Source organism: Grammomys surdaster, unplaced genomic scaffold, assembly GCF_004785775.1.
Source record: "Grammomys surdaster isolate TR1022 unplaced genomic scaffold, NIH_TR_1.0 98, whole genome shotgun sequence".
Classification (NCBI taxonomy): domain Eukaryota; kingdom Metazoa; phylum Chordata; class Mammalia; order Rodentia; family Muridae; genus Grammomys; species Grammomys surdaster.
The window spans coordinates 7,512,856-7,532,848 of NW_021604577.1; the positions used below are offsets into that span (position 1 = coordinate 7,512,856).

General features: G+C 33.6%; 1 protein-coding gene across 2 annotated transcripts in view; it reads right to left on the minus strand.

Moving 5' to 3' along the window:
* Positions 1 to 7,320: 7,320 nt before the first annotated feature.
* The window catches only part of Lrfn5 (leucine rich repeat and fibronectin type III domain containing 5), a 285,456-nt gene continuing 272,783 nt past the window's right edge, over positions 7,321 to 19,993 (minus strand). For both annotated transcript variants that reach the window (XM_028782248.1, XM_028782240.1), the window contains 3 exons: positions 18,812 to 19,524; positions 12,510 to 12,553; positions 7,321 to 7,710 (listed from right to left, as the gene is read on the minus strand). In XM_028782248.1, the coding sequence (XP_028638081.1) occupies positions 7,693 to 7,710; positions 12,510 to 12,553; positions 18,812 to 19,524 (775 nt within the window). In that variant the 3' untranslated portion in view covers positions 7,321 to 7,692. The remainder of the gene's footprint in view (positions 7,711 to 12,509; positions 12,554 to 18,811; positions 19,525 to 19,993) is intronic.

The window sequence follows — 19,993 nt, forward strand, 5'->3', positions numbered from 1 at the left end:
GAGTTGAAGATGTACAGAAATACTACTTTAGCTGAAACTTGGATCATATCATCTTGTGATTATCTTAATGTAGTCACTGGGTGTGTATGTTTTTACATTTTACTTACCTTAAGAAACACCACTCTGTGAACTCTTTTTGTGTCTCTTGTTTAAGTGAGCCTCTTGATTAGTTTGTACTCAATTTCCAGATTTAGGCTCTTGAATCCATACTAATATCCATGCATGGGCAAAAATCTCTGCATATTTCTTCAATACTTAGTCATCAGGATTTGGTTGTCCTTGAGTAAATTGTGTTTCTATATCTCTAGTTGTGGAATTTTAACCCAGGACATTAAATGCTAAACGAGTAGATGCAAAAGTAGGGAGTCTTAAGGTTACATCTTGCCTGCTAAATTGTTACCTTAGTAATGCTATAGAGGTCTGTTGGTGGGTGGAGAATCTATGTGAACACTTCTCTAAGTCACTTACTTTGGAAATTCATTCAAATAAAACCATTTACAAACAAATCCAATTAAACATTTTTAAACCTAAACTGTTATGAAAAGTAAAATGATATTTAGTGAATAAGCATTGTTTCCTTAATTTTTATGGGAAAAAGTTGGATGCATTAATTTCTAAAAATTTTCCCTAACAATTATACATCTCATATCCTTGGAGTCATAAAATGTCGTCAGGTATATTGTTTGTAGTTGTCCCTGATATTCTTTTTTTTTCCTTAAATATAAATTACAACAGTAATAAACCTGAAAATATCTCAAATTAGCTCCATAAATATATTTGCTACAATAATATAAAAAGTTAGTACTGGTTTACAAATATTTTTACGTATAAATTTTCTTATTATACATTATGTATGAATTGCCAATTCAGATATATTTGCATTTTCATGCTTTGGAAGACATCATATTTTAATATTCTTGTAGCTTTGAACATGATGTATAGCTATATACAGCAGTTTACTAACTATTTTAGCAGCATAATAACTATTTTTTGAGTCTGATTACATGGATGTTGGCTTGTAATTGTTGGTTTGAACATTTGTAATAGGTTAAATTTTATAATGACTGCTATTCAAGATAACTAATAAGATTCAGAAGAATATTGCACATTAGGCCTTTGAAGTAAATTTCAAATAGGGTGAAATTGAGGTAGTGAAACCTGCAAAGAAAGCATGAAGACAAGCTAATTATAGGTGGGGAGTTTGACAAAAGCATAAGCATATGGAAATTTTACACATAGAAAATATAAATCCTGAATCAATTTATTCAGATTATCATATACTATAACTCTAATAACAACAGCATGTGTCACCTTCTGGCTTTCAGGTCTTATTTTTCCATTTGCATTACATTTGTAAAACTCTATTGAATATAACATGCAGGAGTATTCGGCTAATGTGGAGGTGAGCAGGTCAGTTTAAATTCTTCCAGATATATTAAAGGAAACTAAAACAGTCATATCCAGTGCACTCAGATCTCTAGATAAAGGTCAAAGTTGTACAGCAGCTAAATAAATGTTGTGAAGGGAGAATGCTGGAGGTGACAGAATGTCAGAATGCCATTTTCAGTTGTCTTTTTCCATCTCCTACTTTTACAACAGAAATGTTGACAAAGTATCTGCCTGTGCACCTGTTCACACACTGTTCCCCCTCTGAGCAAGGTTAGCAGACCTCACACATGCCTTGTGCTTTCTGTCCTTCCTAAACTGTTTTGGAAGTACCTGAAGGAATGTGGTTAAATAATCACCTATGTTTTGTCTAAATCAGTTCACCGATCAGAGATGCAGCAGACCTTAAAGTACAGGAGGATTAACTAATAACCTTACAATATTTGGAGGAAGAATATGGTAAAAAACAATGGCTAAGTCCAGGGAAAAAATATTTTATAATTTGCAAAATTCAAAGTCATTTATATATTCATAGTGATTCTGGGTTGCTTTTGCAAGATGTAAGATGCGCAAAATTAAATGAGAGTAGTGCTTTACGTCTGTTCTCATCAATAATTTTAAATGGAGATTAATATTTCAAATCAAAAAGTAAATAAGGATAGAAGAAAACAAGAAACAAACAAACAAAAGTTTGCATGCTTGTCCAGTATTTAAACAAACAAATAGACTGTGCCTGAAAGATGATTTCATTGCAAACACTGCAATTGGTCAAGAAAGCATTGTGGTTATTAACATACCTGAACAAAAATAAAGTCCAAAGCCACCTAAAACAAACATTGGCAGAGTGCAAAAAAAATTATAAACAGCTTTAAACAAAAGTTGGAGGGCTTTTTAATGCAAAAATAATTAATTCAAAATAAGTAATACCACCAAAACAATAATTTGGAGAATATCATGAATCCAAATGGATTCACTGGTGAAATCTAACAAACTGAAACTGAGAAATTAATTTCCATTCACTCTATTGAACCATATCATCCTGAGAACAATAAAAGATGGAGATATTAGAGATACATAGAATAAGGCAATATATTTTACACCTAAGCCCAAATCCTCAAAATACTAACAAATCAAACCAGTTGAATTTTAAAAGTGCAACACACAATCACTGTGGAAATTTTATCCTAAAAGTGCCATAGCCATCTATCAATGCACTATATTAAATTTATACACATGTAAAAATATAAAAATATGCGTAACTATATTATTTGTTTAAAGAATAGAATTTGACAACTCTAATACATTTTAAGTTAACAAGACATATAGTAGCAGAAAGACTTTCCTTAACATAAGGACAATTTCTGAAAAATCTACGGATTACATCATACTGATTATGAAAGGCTGAAAGGTTTTCTCTAGTAGCATAGATGGAAGCACAAAGATATCCATTTTTATTGTTACTGTCAGAGAAGTTAGAAAAGGGAAACAAAAGCATTCATACTAGAAAAGGAGAAAAATAAATAAAACTCCACTTATTGATGACACGTCTTTATATACAGAACCTAGCAGAATATAGAACAAACCCTACAAGAATGAATGAAAGAATCAAGGTCAGCTCAAACATCACATGAGTATTGAATTTCAAGGTATCCTCAATATTGATCATGAAAGGGAAAGAAGAGAAATGGTGTACTTTCACTTTCTCTTCACAAGCGAATTAAACCCTATTAATTGTAGTGCTGCTGTACACTCATAAGACAAACATGAAGTCTAACAGAAAGTATCAGGATGGCAGAATTAATATATTGGTGAGGATCAATTGATTCTAGGCAGGGAAGGATGGTTCAATAAAAGACGAATGAGCAGTGTATTCTGATAGTGCTGAAAGAATGAAATTCTACTTCAAATCCTGAACAAATTTTCTTTAAATCTTCTTGTAAATTTATAAGGAAAAAAGTAGCATTTCCTAGGGTTGGAGAATGAATTTATTCATTTATCGATAAATTGACAAGCAATAATAGAAAAAATATGTACTTACCTCATAATAATTATTTTTCTTTATATATATATATATTACACACACACACAAATATATATGACATACAAATAATGTGGTTGTAATAAAGGCACATCCTTACAACCTCAATTTAATACCTATAACTCATATGGTAAAAGGTAAAAACTGACTCCAAACTTTTTGTTTGACTTCAACACACATCCTGTAGTACACACACACACACACACACACACACACACACGCACAGATTACATGAAGAAATGAATATAGTAAAAAGGTTTTATAAAAGTTTGTTAAGACACTCCAAACTATGGGAGAAAATTCAAAACTATAAATCCAATAACAGATGTATAAGCACCACCTCAAATGGAACACACTCAGGCCTCAGACATGTGCCTTAAAAAAGACAAACTAATTTAAAGTAGGCGAATATGAGACATGACAGTTCACCAGAGAAGATATTAAAGGTTCAATAAATACACTGAATAGCAATCAACACCATGAGAGATCTAGGAAATGCAAGTCAAATTCAAGGGAAACATCTAATTGGTACAAACATTTCAAATGATAGGATAGCATGTATGCCATTGAATCACTAAGATTACATTGTGTTATGACATGGTACCTTATTTCTTTGTTAGCACACATTTTGACCTGATTACTATGAAAAGTCATCTAAAGGAATGTGTCTCTAAATGTGCCCTTATGGTTAAGCATCTTGTGACTGTGACTTAGACTTATTTTAAAATTATAAATATGGACAAATAAGTCCCATACATTGCTTCATGGAAAGTAAACCAATGTAGGTGTAGTGAACATCAATGTAGCAATTTATTTAAAAATCATATTTAAAAAAGAAAAGACGAATCAAAACAAAAATTGCCACATAACCTAGTGGCTCATCATGTAAATACAAATGCAAAGAATTGAAAACTGAGAATCAAGTCATACTGGGACAACATTAAACATTTTGACATAATTAACAGTAGCCAAAGGGTGAAAAACTGTGGCCATTAAAAATGAATGATTAATTCAGATGATTAATGATAATACTATTTTTTATGCTTCAATGTGAAGTAACCTTCAATTTTGGTAATTGAAATAAACTAGGTACAAAAGAGAAATATTACATTATCTTTCTTGCATGAAATATCTACACTAAAAATTCACAGTGAGTAAAGTCTGTAGTGTCAAGCAGGAACTAGGTAGGAATGGAGAAGTTAGAATTATTGCTACATGAAAAGAATGAGCACAACATTGTGAGTGCAGTTAACACTGCTGACATGTGTTGCTCAAAGATGTCACTTATTCTGTTAAATGTTTTCCACAATAAAAGCCATCATGAAAAGCAGTATAGGGCACATACCGACCATCATACTTGCATAGGCGATGGAACTTTATTCTGTTGGAAACTTTTGTCTCTAACTGAATTTAAAGATTATGTGTCATTAATATACTCAATATTTCCATATATTTTAAATATGATATTTCATCAGGTAATCTAGAAAGCGCTAATACATATATCTTTTAAATGAAAGTAAAAAAAAAAGTGAATGAACCAAAAGGTACATAAAACACAAAACTGATATAACTGTCCATTCAAGTATTTTTGGAAAAAATAACCATGTTTCAAAGCACTATACATAAGTTGTGAATATTTTTATATCAAATTAAAAAACAAAATCACTGTAAAATATAGTGTGTCATTTGTAAAACTAAAAGTAATGATTAAAATTACTTAATTTTATTTATGTTATTATTTTTGACCAAATAATACTTTATTAGTCTTTCTCAGTTCTTCAGATTATAATTATAAAAACTTTTAGATATGAATTTTGACCAATAGTTTCTAATTTGCCTAACAATTCGTAAGCTTTGCATATATAACCCACATAGCACTCCTTTTAATTCCTATTCAGGTTCTTCCTATGTTTTATAAAATGCTGTGTCTAAGATGCTGCCTAAGAGCTTCTGTGAGCATCCAGACATGTAACACAATTGAAAAATTACCTAGAAATGAAAACATAGAAATGACTTCTGTATGTGCTTGCTAATTCTATGGTGGACATTTGCTGCCACTCATTTGATTATTTAAGCACTTGAATTGTAACATAATGAATTAAATTTATTGTTCCCATTCATCTTGAAACTATTTTGTTGCTATTACGTAGAACTTTGTGGATGATCATTAATCTTATTTGGTTATTTGTGTACTTTTGAACATCCTTAATATTGGGAAATTTGGATACAATGAGATAGCTAATAGGGTGAAGGTGCTTGCCATCAACTCTGAAGATCTGAGTTCAATTCCTGATATACCTATGATAGAAGGAGAAAACCTATTCATAGAAGTTGTCCCTTCAACTCCACATGCACTCCACGGTTTACACATATCCACACATCATGCACACATACATATGTACAAAATAAATACACAAAACATATTAAAATTTAAAAAATGTATCCATGTATATCATTGCACAAGATTATTCCTTATTGCATACCTGAAGAATCTTATATTGAGACACTTCATAATAATAAATATTTTATGTAAATATTATGATAGCTTCCTTAATGCATGACTGAATATGCTGCAAATGCAAGACTTTTGTTTATTGTTGGAGATGTAGAGTAAGACATTAAGTAATTTTCATTTGAATACATTTAAAGTATAGTCCATAGAAAAGAAAATTTTGGTGGTTTTCTAAAAACAAAACAAAAGCAGATAGATGACAGATCAGGCTAAAATCACTAGGTTTCACCAACAAAGAAAAGCAAGAATGGGGTAAGGGCACAAATGGGATGCTCCGACTGTGAAATACTGCTCTGGACTATGATACAGAAACACCGTTGTCTCTGGCATTTGCAAATTGGAAGAGAAGGAAATATGATAGAAGAAATCTTTTAGGCCAGTATTCATTGCTTAATGAATATTCATTTCTTTAACATTTCTAAGCATTTGTTCATGTGTGCATGCACACACACACACACAGACACACACAAACACGCCACATTTTCCAAAGATATCAGGCTTGTCAACAAACACAGAGTGAAGCAAGTTACCATCATCAGAAATCATTACCAAAAGTTCAACTTAAGGAAATTATTTCCGGTTCAATCACACATTTGTCATGTCTAGGAAGTGTACACAAGTGTTTTTGTCTCGTGTAGTAGGCTGCTGCTTTCAGTGTCATGGAAAACAATTATGATCTCCTACATTTGAACAAATAAACTGAGTTCCACATTAAAAACAAATACTACTTACAGTTCGTTCAAGTTACATCCTATGCCAAACTAAAACAGGCCATAGGCAGCTTTAAGTTTTACTCAAATAGTTATGACAATTTAGAATAAGAACAGAAACTGTTCCTGATGTTTCTACTCTAAAAGGCTGTGGTGGGATACCACCCAAGTGTAGCTTTATTCACACTGTAAACTTCAACGATATTGCAATCCTACATATTCTGGTGTTAGCATAGATTTGAGTTCTTTTTTATTTACTCTAAAAATTCTTAAAAGCTGGAGAAACAGACCCTGACCATGACACATAAGCCTGACCAGATTATTAAATTTTACCATTTTCTTTGTTCTTTAGGAAAGTCAAAGTTGATCTACACTTTCTCCAAACTGCTAATTCACTGATGGCCCAAGAAGAGAGAGACTCCCTTCACATCTCACATGAAATATGCAGCTGCTATACATGAGTTCAGAGAGTTGTTCTCCCCTCCCTTAGACATAGGCACAACCCTAAATAAAAATGTATTGTATTATTGAACAATTAGGAATTCCTTAAGATCTTTACCTTGTAGATATAAAAGAACTTGATTATTAAAACATGTTGTTTCATATAAAAATTCATACAACCATTTAGGTCTGAAGCATAAAGTATTCCCCAAAATAAGGCAATGTGCAAATTGTGTCATAGTAAAACATTTATTTGTTAAAGTGATATAGATTATTCAAGATTCTACAGTCTGTTAAATCATGGATGGCAATGTAGGATGGATTGATACAGAACTTGATGCCAATGGAGGCTTTGTTCTCTTTCCTTTCTTAAAAAAAATATTTGTAGATCAGAAGAAAAAAATTTGGTTTTAAAAGGGGATGAACCGTGTTGTGAGGGAGCCAGTTTCACTGCATCGGAGACATTGTTGCCTTGACTCCCATGAGCAATTCCTTCTGGGACAAACAGTTCAGCAATCCACAGTTGTGAACTGAAACATTTTCAAATTTTATCCAGTAAAAATATCAGGGGCTACTGTTCTCAAGAGAGAGAGAAGTGGTGCTCTTCATATGGACTCCAGCCTCTGCAATCAAGGAAAGGAAAAGAAGGAGAAAAAGTAAATCAGTAAGATCGTGGTGTTGAAAGTCTAAAGCTGCTGAGCTGAGAAATGCAGGCAGATGACTCCCAACATAAAGTACAGGACTGGTACAGACACCCACATTCATGGGGAAGATGCAATCTGATCATTTCAAAGTTAGCAAATGTGTAATAATAACCATCCATTTCAAAGGCATATCTAAGTGCATTAAGCTACCATATTCATTTGAGTCAAACTTATTTGTAGGCCAGAATTTTCTCATATTTCATTTTCCTGAACACCCTCTAAGTAAAATCCTTTGTGTTCATTGATCCATTCCATTTGTTATAATATATCCTTTGCTGATTTTTAGAAAAAAAAATGTGTGTCTTCTATTAGAATTCTTCCACGATTCCAAAACTTACATGATCCCTACTCTTTATATTCTGCAGAAAGATTTGTAACATGAAATTTTCATGAGACTTGGTTGTGCCTTTAATGAAAAATATTGTTCAGTTTCACTAATTAGTTATTCATTCACAAACTAAACACAGAAAGTGTGAATAAGAAAAATTCACAAGAAGACACTTCATGGTTAATTTAATGATGAATTGAAACAAAACTATATAAAAGTCAGTTCCTAAAAATATTTAAAGTTTCAATTGTGATTATCATTTCCTCCAGGATGGCTTCAAATTTCTCACGGATTTAGGATATTTATATAAACTCAAGTCTTGACAAATAAAGGGGGGGGTGCAGTCATGTAACTAGCAGATAAAGATGCAAGCCAACAAACCCGGTGACATGGCTTTCCTCCTTGAACTCCGCATGGGGGATTAACTCCTCCAAAATGTCCTCTGACAGTCTTAAGAACATCATGGCTCATGTATATGTAAACACACACACACACACACACACACACAGAGAGAGAGAGAGAGAGAGAGAGAGAGAGAGAGAGAGAGAGAGAGAGAGAGAGAGAGAGAGAGAAAGAGATATCATGGCTAATACACACGTAGAATCACACAGGCACACACACACAGAGGGAGAAATATCATGACTAATCCATGTCCAATCACACACATACATACACACAGACAAACTCACACAGAAATATTGTGGCTCATCTACATGTTCAGTCAAGCAGACACACATACACACTAACATGCATGCTAAGAGAATTTATGTAGGAAGCAAAAGCTATTATTTGTCTAAACTGCACACTGATTAATCTCACTTAGAGGAACACCTGACTGCAGGTAAAATAAAATTCCTTATATGAAATGCATAAACCACACAGTCGAATGTTAAATCTGAATTATTTTAATAGCTTGGTTATAACGAAGGATAAATGCACGTCTAATCATCAAACTCACTTATGTTTTACCTCCTTTATACAGAGAATTTGAAAAATATTAATAGCTACTTTAGAACAACTGTACTCAATGTTTAAAGTCCATTGTTGAAGAAGTTATAACAAAAATCTAAGCTTATAAGTACCTTATTTGATAATAAAATGTAAAAAGGAGGTCAAATTTATAAATTATTAACATGTATTTTAAAGCTACTATAAGCTAGTATAGACTATGCCACGCTTCCTGTAAGTGTGTGCATGTGCACACAACCGCAAAGAAAGCATACACATTCTTACAGTTTTGAGTCTCTAAGTCCTTGAAATTATCCTTGACAGCATTTCAGTATCAGTGTACAGAAATCTGCTAACTTCTGAATGCACCATCCCTTCCTAGTATGTTAACATGGGGCATCCTTTGTTTTACGAGGTTACTGTTAAGGATACAAATCTTTGTGAATTATCCGAATTGGCTGGATATTATCACAAAACATACGAATGACTCCATGCCCCTGACCTTGAATCATTGTTGTGCAATCATATTCTTACAATCTTATCCTGTAATATCTTCATGTAATTCGTTGAAATATTTTAGGATCTATATATTTCCATATTTATTCAGGATTGAGGACTTTCGAGACAAAATTCAAAATAAAACAAAACAAACAGGATAAGACATTTTGAGAAATAAAATTCTATTTAAAACAATCCGTGTGTGATAAAAAGTCCCCTTAATAGATGCTTCAGTGGGGAAGTCCTGAGTCTGCCCCTGGCTGTGGTTCTGTGCTCAAAGGCTAGTCTCTGCTGTAGGGCCCTTCATCCACACAGCAAAGAGCACTTATACTCAAAAGGCATGTGAGAAAGAGTGGGGGCCACAGCCTTCTCAGAAGGGCGTTGACCTTTATCCTGTGATAGGCCTGAAATAGCTAAGATAGCTAAAATGTTCCAAGAATACCTACAGGGAAGTAATGCAGCAGCTTGAAATCTTATATATAAATAGGATGAGAACATGCAAATGAGTGAATGAAATTTAAACACTGATTTGACAAACATTTTCTCTTTAAGGTGTGAATTTTCTTGGTAATGGTTATAGAAAACACAAAAATAAAAACTGCAAATGAAGTATTTCTATGAAACGAAGGTATTGTTTTTATTTCTTAAAAATATTTTAAAGGTCATTATCAAAAATTTTAAAGATTGGCATATTCTATCCTTTTGTTGCTCAATCAAAGCAAAACATAAACTACATATTACATATTATGGAGAAATATACATATATATATGGTTGTAGATAGTGGCTGACACGTATTTACATTTTGTTTTAATCACATGTTCAGATTTTCTATAAAGAGCACTAAATTCAGTGTGATGAAAAGTCATTGTTAATAATTTTATGAATCCATCACACTGACAGAATTTTATTTTCTGTAGCAGTACAGTGAATCCTCAAAGTAAGCACAAATGCTAACTTCTAAATTTCACTTTGAATAACGAAACAGAAGAGTCACAGTGGTGTGTATTGACCTTGGAATGTGCTTGGGAACTTGTACTTGGCAATTTGAATAGTCTTAGCTATTCACTCGTATGCTTCTATCTGCCACATGACATTGAGCAGGACTTTGAAATATTTCTGATATGGCAATCGCTTGCACCTAGTTCATTATTTAAGCTGTTCAGGTCACTTGGATGCCCAAACTCAAGCCACAAATAAATTTTTAAATGTAAGAGAAAGAGAGGAAGATAAATAAAGAAAGGGAAGAATAGAGAAGAAAGGAAAGGAGGCCGAGGAAGGGAGAGGCTAGAGAACTTTAGGAAAGAAAGTGAGAGAGAAACGAGAAGTTAAACTGAAACAATGTGGAGAAGCAGGCGCCCTCTGCAGGCCAGGTTTAGCTGTTGCACCTGGGCTTGGTTTCTACTGAGCCATCCATGTCTTCAGAAACTCAAGAGTGCACTTCAGAAAGTGTGTCTTTCTGGCTCTGGGTTACCCACAGCCAAACATCAGGGAGAGTTCGGGAAATTTGTGAAAGAGTGGGGGATAGAAGTGAGTAAGCCAGAAGGGATCAAGGACACCACACAAAAACCTACAGAGTCAACTAATCTGGGCTTGTGAGGATCACAGAGACCGAACCAGGAATCAAAGAGCATACAGGGGCTGGATCAAAACCCCCTACACACTTGTAACTAATATACAGTTTGGTCTTCATGTGGATCCCCTAACAAGTGGACCAGAGCCTGTCTTGATTTCTATTACTGACCATTAGAAACTCCTTCCCTCTACCTGGACTACTGGGTTGGGCCTCAGTAGAGAGGACTTACCTAGTCATACTGGAAGTAGATATCATAGTGTGGGGTGGTAGTCAAGGGGGACGCCCCTTCTCTGAAGAGAAGAGGAAGGGAAAATAGGAGGAGAGAATTGAAGGGGTGGGACTGGGAGGAGCGGATGGAGGGGGCGTGATCAGGATGTAAAGTGAATAAAAAAGTATTGGGAACAAAAAGAAACTCAAGAAAGGTGTCAGGAAAGAAATGATACATAAAAATGTTTGCTCTTCTTAGAGATGGAATTTATTAGTACATATGACACATTGAGCAAATATATATGGGGTTCAAAGTACCTTTGATATTGACAACATGCAGGGCTTTTTATTTTTTCAAAAATTTAAAAGACTTTACCCCATTTGAAATCTCAACCTAAAGGCTGAAGCTTCCAGCCGTTTGCAAAGATTGTTTCAGTGTCCCTCCATTCTGATCCAATTAAAATGAAGGAATCAAACTCACTTGAAAATAAAAAAAAAAAAGAACAAAGGGAACAGTTCCCAAGAAGAGTAATTGATGAGTGACAGAAAAAAATGCCTCCAACAAGGCTCGTGTGACCTTCAGTATAAAACGACTTCATTCATTTTGCATAGCAGTGTAAGGGAATATCATTTTCTTTCTTTTCTTTTTTTTGTGGGGGGGTATGTCTTAGTCAGTGGTTTTATTGATTTGATAAAGACCATGATCAAAAGCAATGTGAAGAAGAAAAGGGAATATCATTTTCAACCAGGCAAAATGTATGATCTCAACCCACTGTAGGACAGAAGGACAGGGATGAGAGTCATGGCTGAATATATCCTGACAAACACATGTGTCAGGCGCGGGTCACTATTTTCATACAAAGATATCTATGTGTACAGAAGAGTTGTAAAAGTGACTTAAATCAGAAATGACCACAAGAGTTGCTCCAGGGTCAGAGTAATGGCAGAATTCAAACTACCTTTGATCCCAACAACGTTGATGTTCATCAGCAGTTTGTCCAGACGCATCTTGAACCCAGGTGAAGAGCAGTTTATATTGCTAAGCACTTGATTTAATGGACAGTCTCAAATCAAGGAACTAGTGTGTTAGCAATTAAGTTTTGATACATCAGTAGCAAATTTCTGTGGTTTTTGAAGTAAATAACTGTTAGTAAGCTTCTCACCTGTGTTTCCTGGACATTCTGGTCAACATTAGTCAGCAAAGCATCTGGGAAGGAGATTTTCAATGTCATAGTTAGTTCTTTGTTTTTTTCTTCAAGATCAGCTGCTAACACCCTACTCACTTTACTATTGCGGAACTGAACAGTCACAGGTATAATAACAATTAGCTTTGCTATCTTGTAGTATAGCTATTTGACATATTTACTATCATAACATGTATGTGTGTATGTGTGAGTATGCATATTTCTAGAATATAAATATCTGTCTCCTAATGCAGGATCAATGTAGTTTAATGAGACAGTCAGGTTTGTATTTCTATTCATCTCAGACATAGCGTTTCAACTGCAGAGCTGTCTATGAAAAATGTGGAAACTACAGAGCTCTAAGTAGGTAAAGAATTCATCCATACTTACCACAGAGATATAAAAACAGTATTAACCATCAGTTAATATCTAGTATTCAACTACATTTATGTCATCCATTTCTAAGTAACAGAGTACAAATAAGATCCTACATGAATTTTCATCCATATATATATGATAAATACAGATATAATTTATCTATAAATGCTCAATATCATTACACAACCCTGGTTGAACATATTCCATTTCTTTGAAGAATGTGTTCATATGAAAATACTATTAACTATTTCAAGATGAAAAGGGTTAAGGGTCTTTAAGCATAGCTGCCAGATTTTATTAAATATGTTAGGAAAAGATGAAATATTAATATCTTCTTATATATAAACTCATTGATGCAAATATTTATTTGAATTTACAATAGACCTTGTAGATTAGGATTTTCATAAATGTTATAGAGTGAAAATAGTTAGGGGATTGGATTATGGTCGAGCCAAATTGAATTTTGTAATTTCAATTTATGATAATATTTTGGTATTCGTTTACTTGTATGATATGGAACTAAAGCACATCAGCTGCATAATGTATGTGTTAAATGAGACAAGGTATATAACCACACTCAAAACAAGATCAATAAAAAACCCCACAGGTTCATAGCTTTCTCTAGAATTCTTATACATATTCACCATTTTGAGAAGAAAGATGAAATGAGATTGCAAATAATTACAGAACTCAAACGACTAATGTGTATTAGAAAGTATGCATTTGACTCGTCTTAAAAATAGTAGACATACTTTGGGAACAATTCTTTGATAGTCCTTAGTAACCTACCTATATTTAACAAATTGAAAACTTATTAATTTGTATTGTAGTGTTTTAGCTAATTTCTTCTAAAACTCAGTGTATGTACAGAAATATATACATCTATAAATAGACCCATATAAACACATGATACTCATATACTCAATATTTACTTTAGCTATTTAATATTGACTAAAACAGCTGAACACACCCATAGCAATTACTTACCACTTCCTTTGATATAATGACTAGTTGTAAATTTTAATAACGTTTCGAATGCATTTATATTATCACCATGAGATAATGTAATACTTTAATGCACTCCTAGTTATTAACTGTTAATTTTGGTCCCACTTGTAATGAAACCACATTGCCTGGTTAGCTGAATCATGGGAACATATTAATGAAACTTTTTCTGTAGATTTACGCTCTGCTAAAAGCAGTCATTTCCTCTAGAAAACAATGAAAAGAAGCACAAAACTCATAGTGCTTATGCAATCATAAACACTGATGAGGGAAGCCTGAGGGAGCTTCTTTGTTGACTTTTTTAGTTTCGGGGTCTAGAATTGGTTCATTCTGAAGAATGGTCTTTAAAAATGACAAAAAATATTCTTGATGAGTTTTCTCTTTCCTTTATGAATTTTGATGACATTACTTTTCATTTTAAAAATGGATATTTTTTTGTTTTCTGTATATATGTGTGAACATGAGGGAAATGATGTGTACCAGATGCATTTAGGACATGAAAGAAGTCATAAGAGACATTGGGTCCCTGGTCCATCGTGGCTGGAATTACAGAAGGTTATAAACCACCATGTGGGAACTAGAAACTGAAACCAGGTCTTCTGCAACAACAACAAGTTCACTTAAGCACTAAGCTATAGCTCTGGTCTCTTAATTATAAATTTCATAACCATAAAAGACATTCAATGCCATTTTCCACTTGCAATATAAGGTATGTAATTATTATTATTATTATTATTATTATTATTATTATTATTATTATAGTAATATTTACTAAAAGAAGAAAAGTATTCCAATCCAACCCACAGCTCTATTGATGTCTTTATACCACATGTTTTATAGGCTCACACAGAAACATGCAGTGCTAAGGGCTGCTCTCATGTCAATGAAGTCTGAGGAAGAGGAATGATCCTCTCTGCGTGGCTTGAACATTTACGCCTCACTTAGCTATATAAACAGCACTTATAAATCATGAAGGTCAAGAAAACAACAAACGCTTGCTACCTCCTTTGAAAAAATAATATACAATTTCATTTAAAAGATGAATAAAGTATCTTTTATGTCCACAGAATTTTTAAGATTTTTGATTTTAAAGAAAGTTTTCTAAAGTTTATACCTGACCATAAGCAGAAAGGAAATACTAAAATTTAGGAAACAGGATTTAATTAATTAATTAATTAATTAGAATTACTTATTATTTGTTTAATTACTAAGAAAAGCTTACATTTCTGCAATTAAATCACATAAAATGAATAACATATTGACAGCAATCACTTTAGGAGTGCTTAAAACTGAAGAGGAAAAATAGACTCTATTAAAGTTTTGAAAGTGAATGATTTCAAAGAAAATACAAATATTTTACTGAATATATTTGTGTGTCACTAGATAATAAAGAATATTTCCAAATTATATTCTAAAAATTTATCAACTTTATACCTTAGAATTAGGTAAAATCAGTTGGTTTAGTGCATTAGCTAGTGAGACCTCTTTGAGTACTTTAAGCTTGGGAAAGATTCTATAGTGACTAAACTAGACAAAGTCATAGTTACCGATTCCCACATCAAATTTACACAGCTTTATACAACAGATCTATATATTAATCAAGTTGGAGGTCCCAAATATAACAGTCATCAAAACAAACTGCTCTTTCCTAGAATACTGAGAAAACTTTGAAGCTGTATTCTCCCTTTATGATACTGCATGAATTATTGGATAGTATTTCTAAATCAAGGAACAATTATCCAAAAAAGAACCACAGCATTTTAGAGAGGGATACATAATGTTTTATCTAAACATTCAGAGTAAGAAAATTTTAAAACTACTCCAATAACAAAGACTCTATGTACCTGCTTTTTTGCTTATAACAAGCTGATAATGTTATAGAGCTAAAACTAAAGTGAAATAAAGAAGAAAAAGGGAATAAAATTTATATCCATTCTGCCTTGAATAAAAACAATAAAGATCATATATATATATATATATATATATATGCACACACACACACATATATATACATATATATATATATATATATATATATATATATATATATATCAGGTTAAGTAAAGACTATAATACACAGCAAATGAATAAAAGGAGAACTTTGAATCTCTGATTGATGTGGAAACATAATTTCTGGACCACAATCATCATGATGTTAATTAGTCAGAACCATACATAATTGTAATAATAATACCTCCATTCCTAGAGCTACTCATTCATTATCTATCCATTTACACATTCAGTCAACTAGGCATCTATTCTGCATCAGACATTATAATAAATAACATTAATTTTTTCCATAAGCAAAACTGCAATCGTATGATGGCATCTCATATACATGAACATCAGATGACCTTCTTTATATGCTAGTTTTTATTTGTTGATCTCTTGAAATATAAACTTTTCCAAAAGTTAAAACAGGCTTATGTTTTTATGTTTAAGAGATAAGGGTCCAAGCATTTGGTAAATATACTCTGAAAAAAAATTAATTATTTTAATGACTTTAGTCAAATTTCAAATGATTCAACATCAAGGATTTTCAAATGTTTGTGAGAAATGAAATATTCTCAGGCTATATTTCAAAAGATCCATTAGCATGGTGATCATTACTAAAATCAAGGCGACTGTAAGATTGAAGTTTCTCGTAGTTTAGTGCAGGATGCCCTTCATGTCCCCCATAAGCATCTCTTTGTGAAGACTAGAATACTTTTGCCCATTCAAGAGTGTAGTAAGATGTTGACAACTCTCAGAATGGGAAGATCAGCATGCTACTGCCATCCCGTACTTTCTTAGAAATAATTTGATCAATGTGAATTCAAAATCCAGTTTGAATTAGTCATTGTTACCATAGCAGCGTAGAAAGTCATTCTGCCTTGAGAGGTGCTTTGCTTTCATGAACTACGATCACACAGGTGACTATAGGTGTCCCCACGGAGCTATCTACAGGAGTAGTGGAGGAAGATTAGTCTTTGCTCAATGAAAAACAAACCCTCATAAAAGAAGCAAGGAAGAGATGGGATTTAAAAAGTACAGGTGAGCCTGATGTGAAAACTCTGAAATATTTATAAAGACTGGCACTGAAGTCACATCCAGTTGCTTCAATATGACCTCTCATTTAACAGTATTTAGAGAAAGCACATATGATAAGATGGAGGTCAGCTAGATTTAAATTAATTGACTTATTCTGTGTGTACACAGAGTTAAAAATGAAGCTAATGAGAATATCAAGTAATGTTTGAGTGATGTGAGTTGGTACATTATCATTTTGAGGTAGACCTAGCGGTACAATTCTGTAATCCTACCACCTGGGCAGTGGAGTCAAGTGTATAGACAGACCTTGAAGGTATTTGACAGCGTGGATTTGAGGTTAGCTTGGGATTCCTGTGTCTTTCTTGAAATGAGGGTCTAAAATTTTACGTAAAACATAGCCTCACAACAAAAAGAAAGTAAAATTAGAAGAAAAATAATAAAACCATGTGTATCATTTAATAACGCCAATTAGGTATAAATCTATGAATCATGAATTCAGTGAATCTTCAAGAATGTTTTATCAAGGGAACATACAACTAATCTTACATACTTCATAAAAATAACGCATCCCCTCTATAGTGCATATGACCACATTTACCACAGTCTTTTGTTTTAAAAAAAAATGCATATACTTTAAAAGACAAGCATTCAGCAGCAAAATTATACCAAAAAAGAGAAAAAAGTCACTCTGGTTTAATGAGCAATGATTTTCTACCATTTGTTCTGGGATGAATCATCCTTTAGAAGTTTTTATTTTCTTGGTGATAAAAGAAAACACCTCTTTGAAAAAGCAGACTTACATTTTTATCTGATTCTTTACCTTGTATTAAAAAATGTGAAGTACATTCATTCAACAGTTGTGCTCAGAATAAATGTGATCACGATTATATCTCTATGGATAAGCATATATGATAAATGTAGAATAATTGTCCTTTTATTTTATTTTCCACTGAAGAACTGGATTATGAGAGAAAAGTATCTCTGACCAATTTTGGCACCTGAATCAAGACTTATCTAAAGGATGACTTACTTTAGCATTCCTGAGAATGCTTAATTTGAGTAATAAATTGAAATATTAAGTTGATCTTTACAACATAATGGCTGCTAAAATAATGTAGTGGCTTCACTGAAAATTTTCAAATATTCACAGTTGAACTTTTTTAAATTTCAAAACTCTAATTTTTATGTGATAGGATTTTTACTTAAGAAATTGTTATTTATTTTGTGTAGATGGGGCAGGGCTAGCACAGCTGTCAGGGGACAATCTGTGGAAGTTCATCCTTTCTTTCCATTATTGGTTACCATTCACAGGCTTCACAGGCTTGGTGGTTTTACAGGCTGAGAAATCTCCTGGCCCTGTGGTCACATTTTAAAAAAAAAATGTGATTTGCTGTCACTGGGGTTGGATATTAGCCTTAGGGTAGGAGATAGCACTGTTGCAGTCTCTTTCTTTCCCAAGTTTGCTATTTTATTTATGTAACCTTCATGCACGTATATGAAGGTACTATATTCTTATCTCTTCCTTAGAAGGTTTATAAAAACCTGAAGTGAAAGTATCAGACACAAGAGAAGGATTTCAAATTTCAATTTCCTGTGTGAATTTTTCCTTGTGAGCTTTCAAAAGAAAAAAAAAGTAGATAACACAAAGGTTTTCTATATACACTCCACCTTTAAAATAGTTACTTTTCCATAGCAAACATCAGAAACGCAGTGCTGAGTCCACATCGCATTCATAGACATACTTCTCTTAAGAGACAGCTCCCATGACTTCTGTGAATTATCATAGTGAAAATATTCCTTTAAACCTCCACTGAAGGAGGACCTGTGCCTGGCTTTAGTTCCCTCAGCAGGCACAGTGAGAAACTTACTTGGCTTGGTATGTGCTCTTTGAGATGTGGGCCCCTCTGTAACAGAATCAGGAGGGCAGCTAGCTAACTGCAAGGCAGTTGAGTTGTTCCTGTTAGTGTTTTGGGATTCAACATTTGTGACAGCTTCACTCTGCGGCTCAGCACTTGGCTTCGTGCCAGTCTTTCTTTTCTGCTTTTGAGACACAGGCGCACTTGAAGTCCAGGTAGGAGGCAAAGCAGAGGTAGTGGTAGAAGAGTCCTGACTTGAGCATGTTTCTGAAGACTGAATCGCATTGTCACTGGCAACTTTACAGCACTGAGCATTCTCTTCATGGCCCATGGCTTGTTTGGACATGGACTGGGGCAGCGTGACACTACAGCCTTGCATCTGAGCCCCGTTAGTCTGAGAATAAACGTTGCTAACCTTGGTGGCCTTGTGTTGCCCATTATTGTTACAAACCTTATACCGGATCATTAGTATGATGATGAAAACCAACACGGATGCAACAATGATTCCACCAATGATAATAATCATGGTGCCACCCAAAAACTGGGACTGCATAAAGTGGCAACGGACATAATCCTGTTCCGTGGTAAACTGGATGCAGCCCACGACTCTTGTGGCAGTGAGGGAAGTGATGCCATCGTCATATATGGCCAAGACACATAAGTCATACATTGTTCCAGAAGCCAGATTATTGACCAGAAATGTTTTGCTCGTAGGAGGTATCATTCTGAGGGACAATGGAATATGTGTTAGTATTAACAACAAAACAACACATATGTGCAAAGTCATTATGGCTCTACCTCTGTCTCCTTCAATACTCATTAAGACAAGCACATTTATAGCAGATATGAAATATGGAGATGTGAACTGATTTTATACTTACTCACTTAGAATAGCCGAGAGCTCACTGTTACAGTTCACATTATATTAATGGCGCCTGCACCATGCCTTGACAAGCTTACTAATTACAGTGCTTGGCAAAGCAGAACTCCTAATAAAAACCATTGCTAAAAAATCATTTATGACAAATTGCCTTCGAAAGGTGTGACTGTGACATTATCTGACTACTAAACAAATCCATTTAGCACTTACAACACCTCTATGGCTGAAAGGCAATTTGAAGAGAAACAAAACACAGACAATCACATTAGCAACCAGAACGGAACTGCGATTCAGAGCATTTGCTTTCCAAGTCA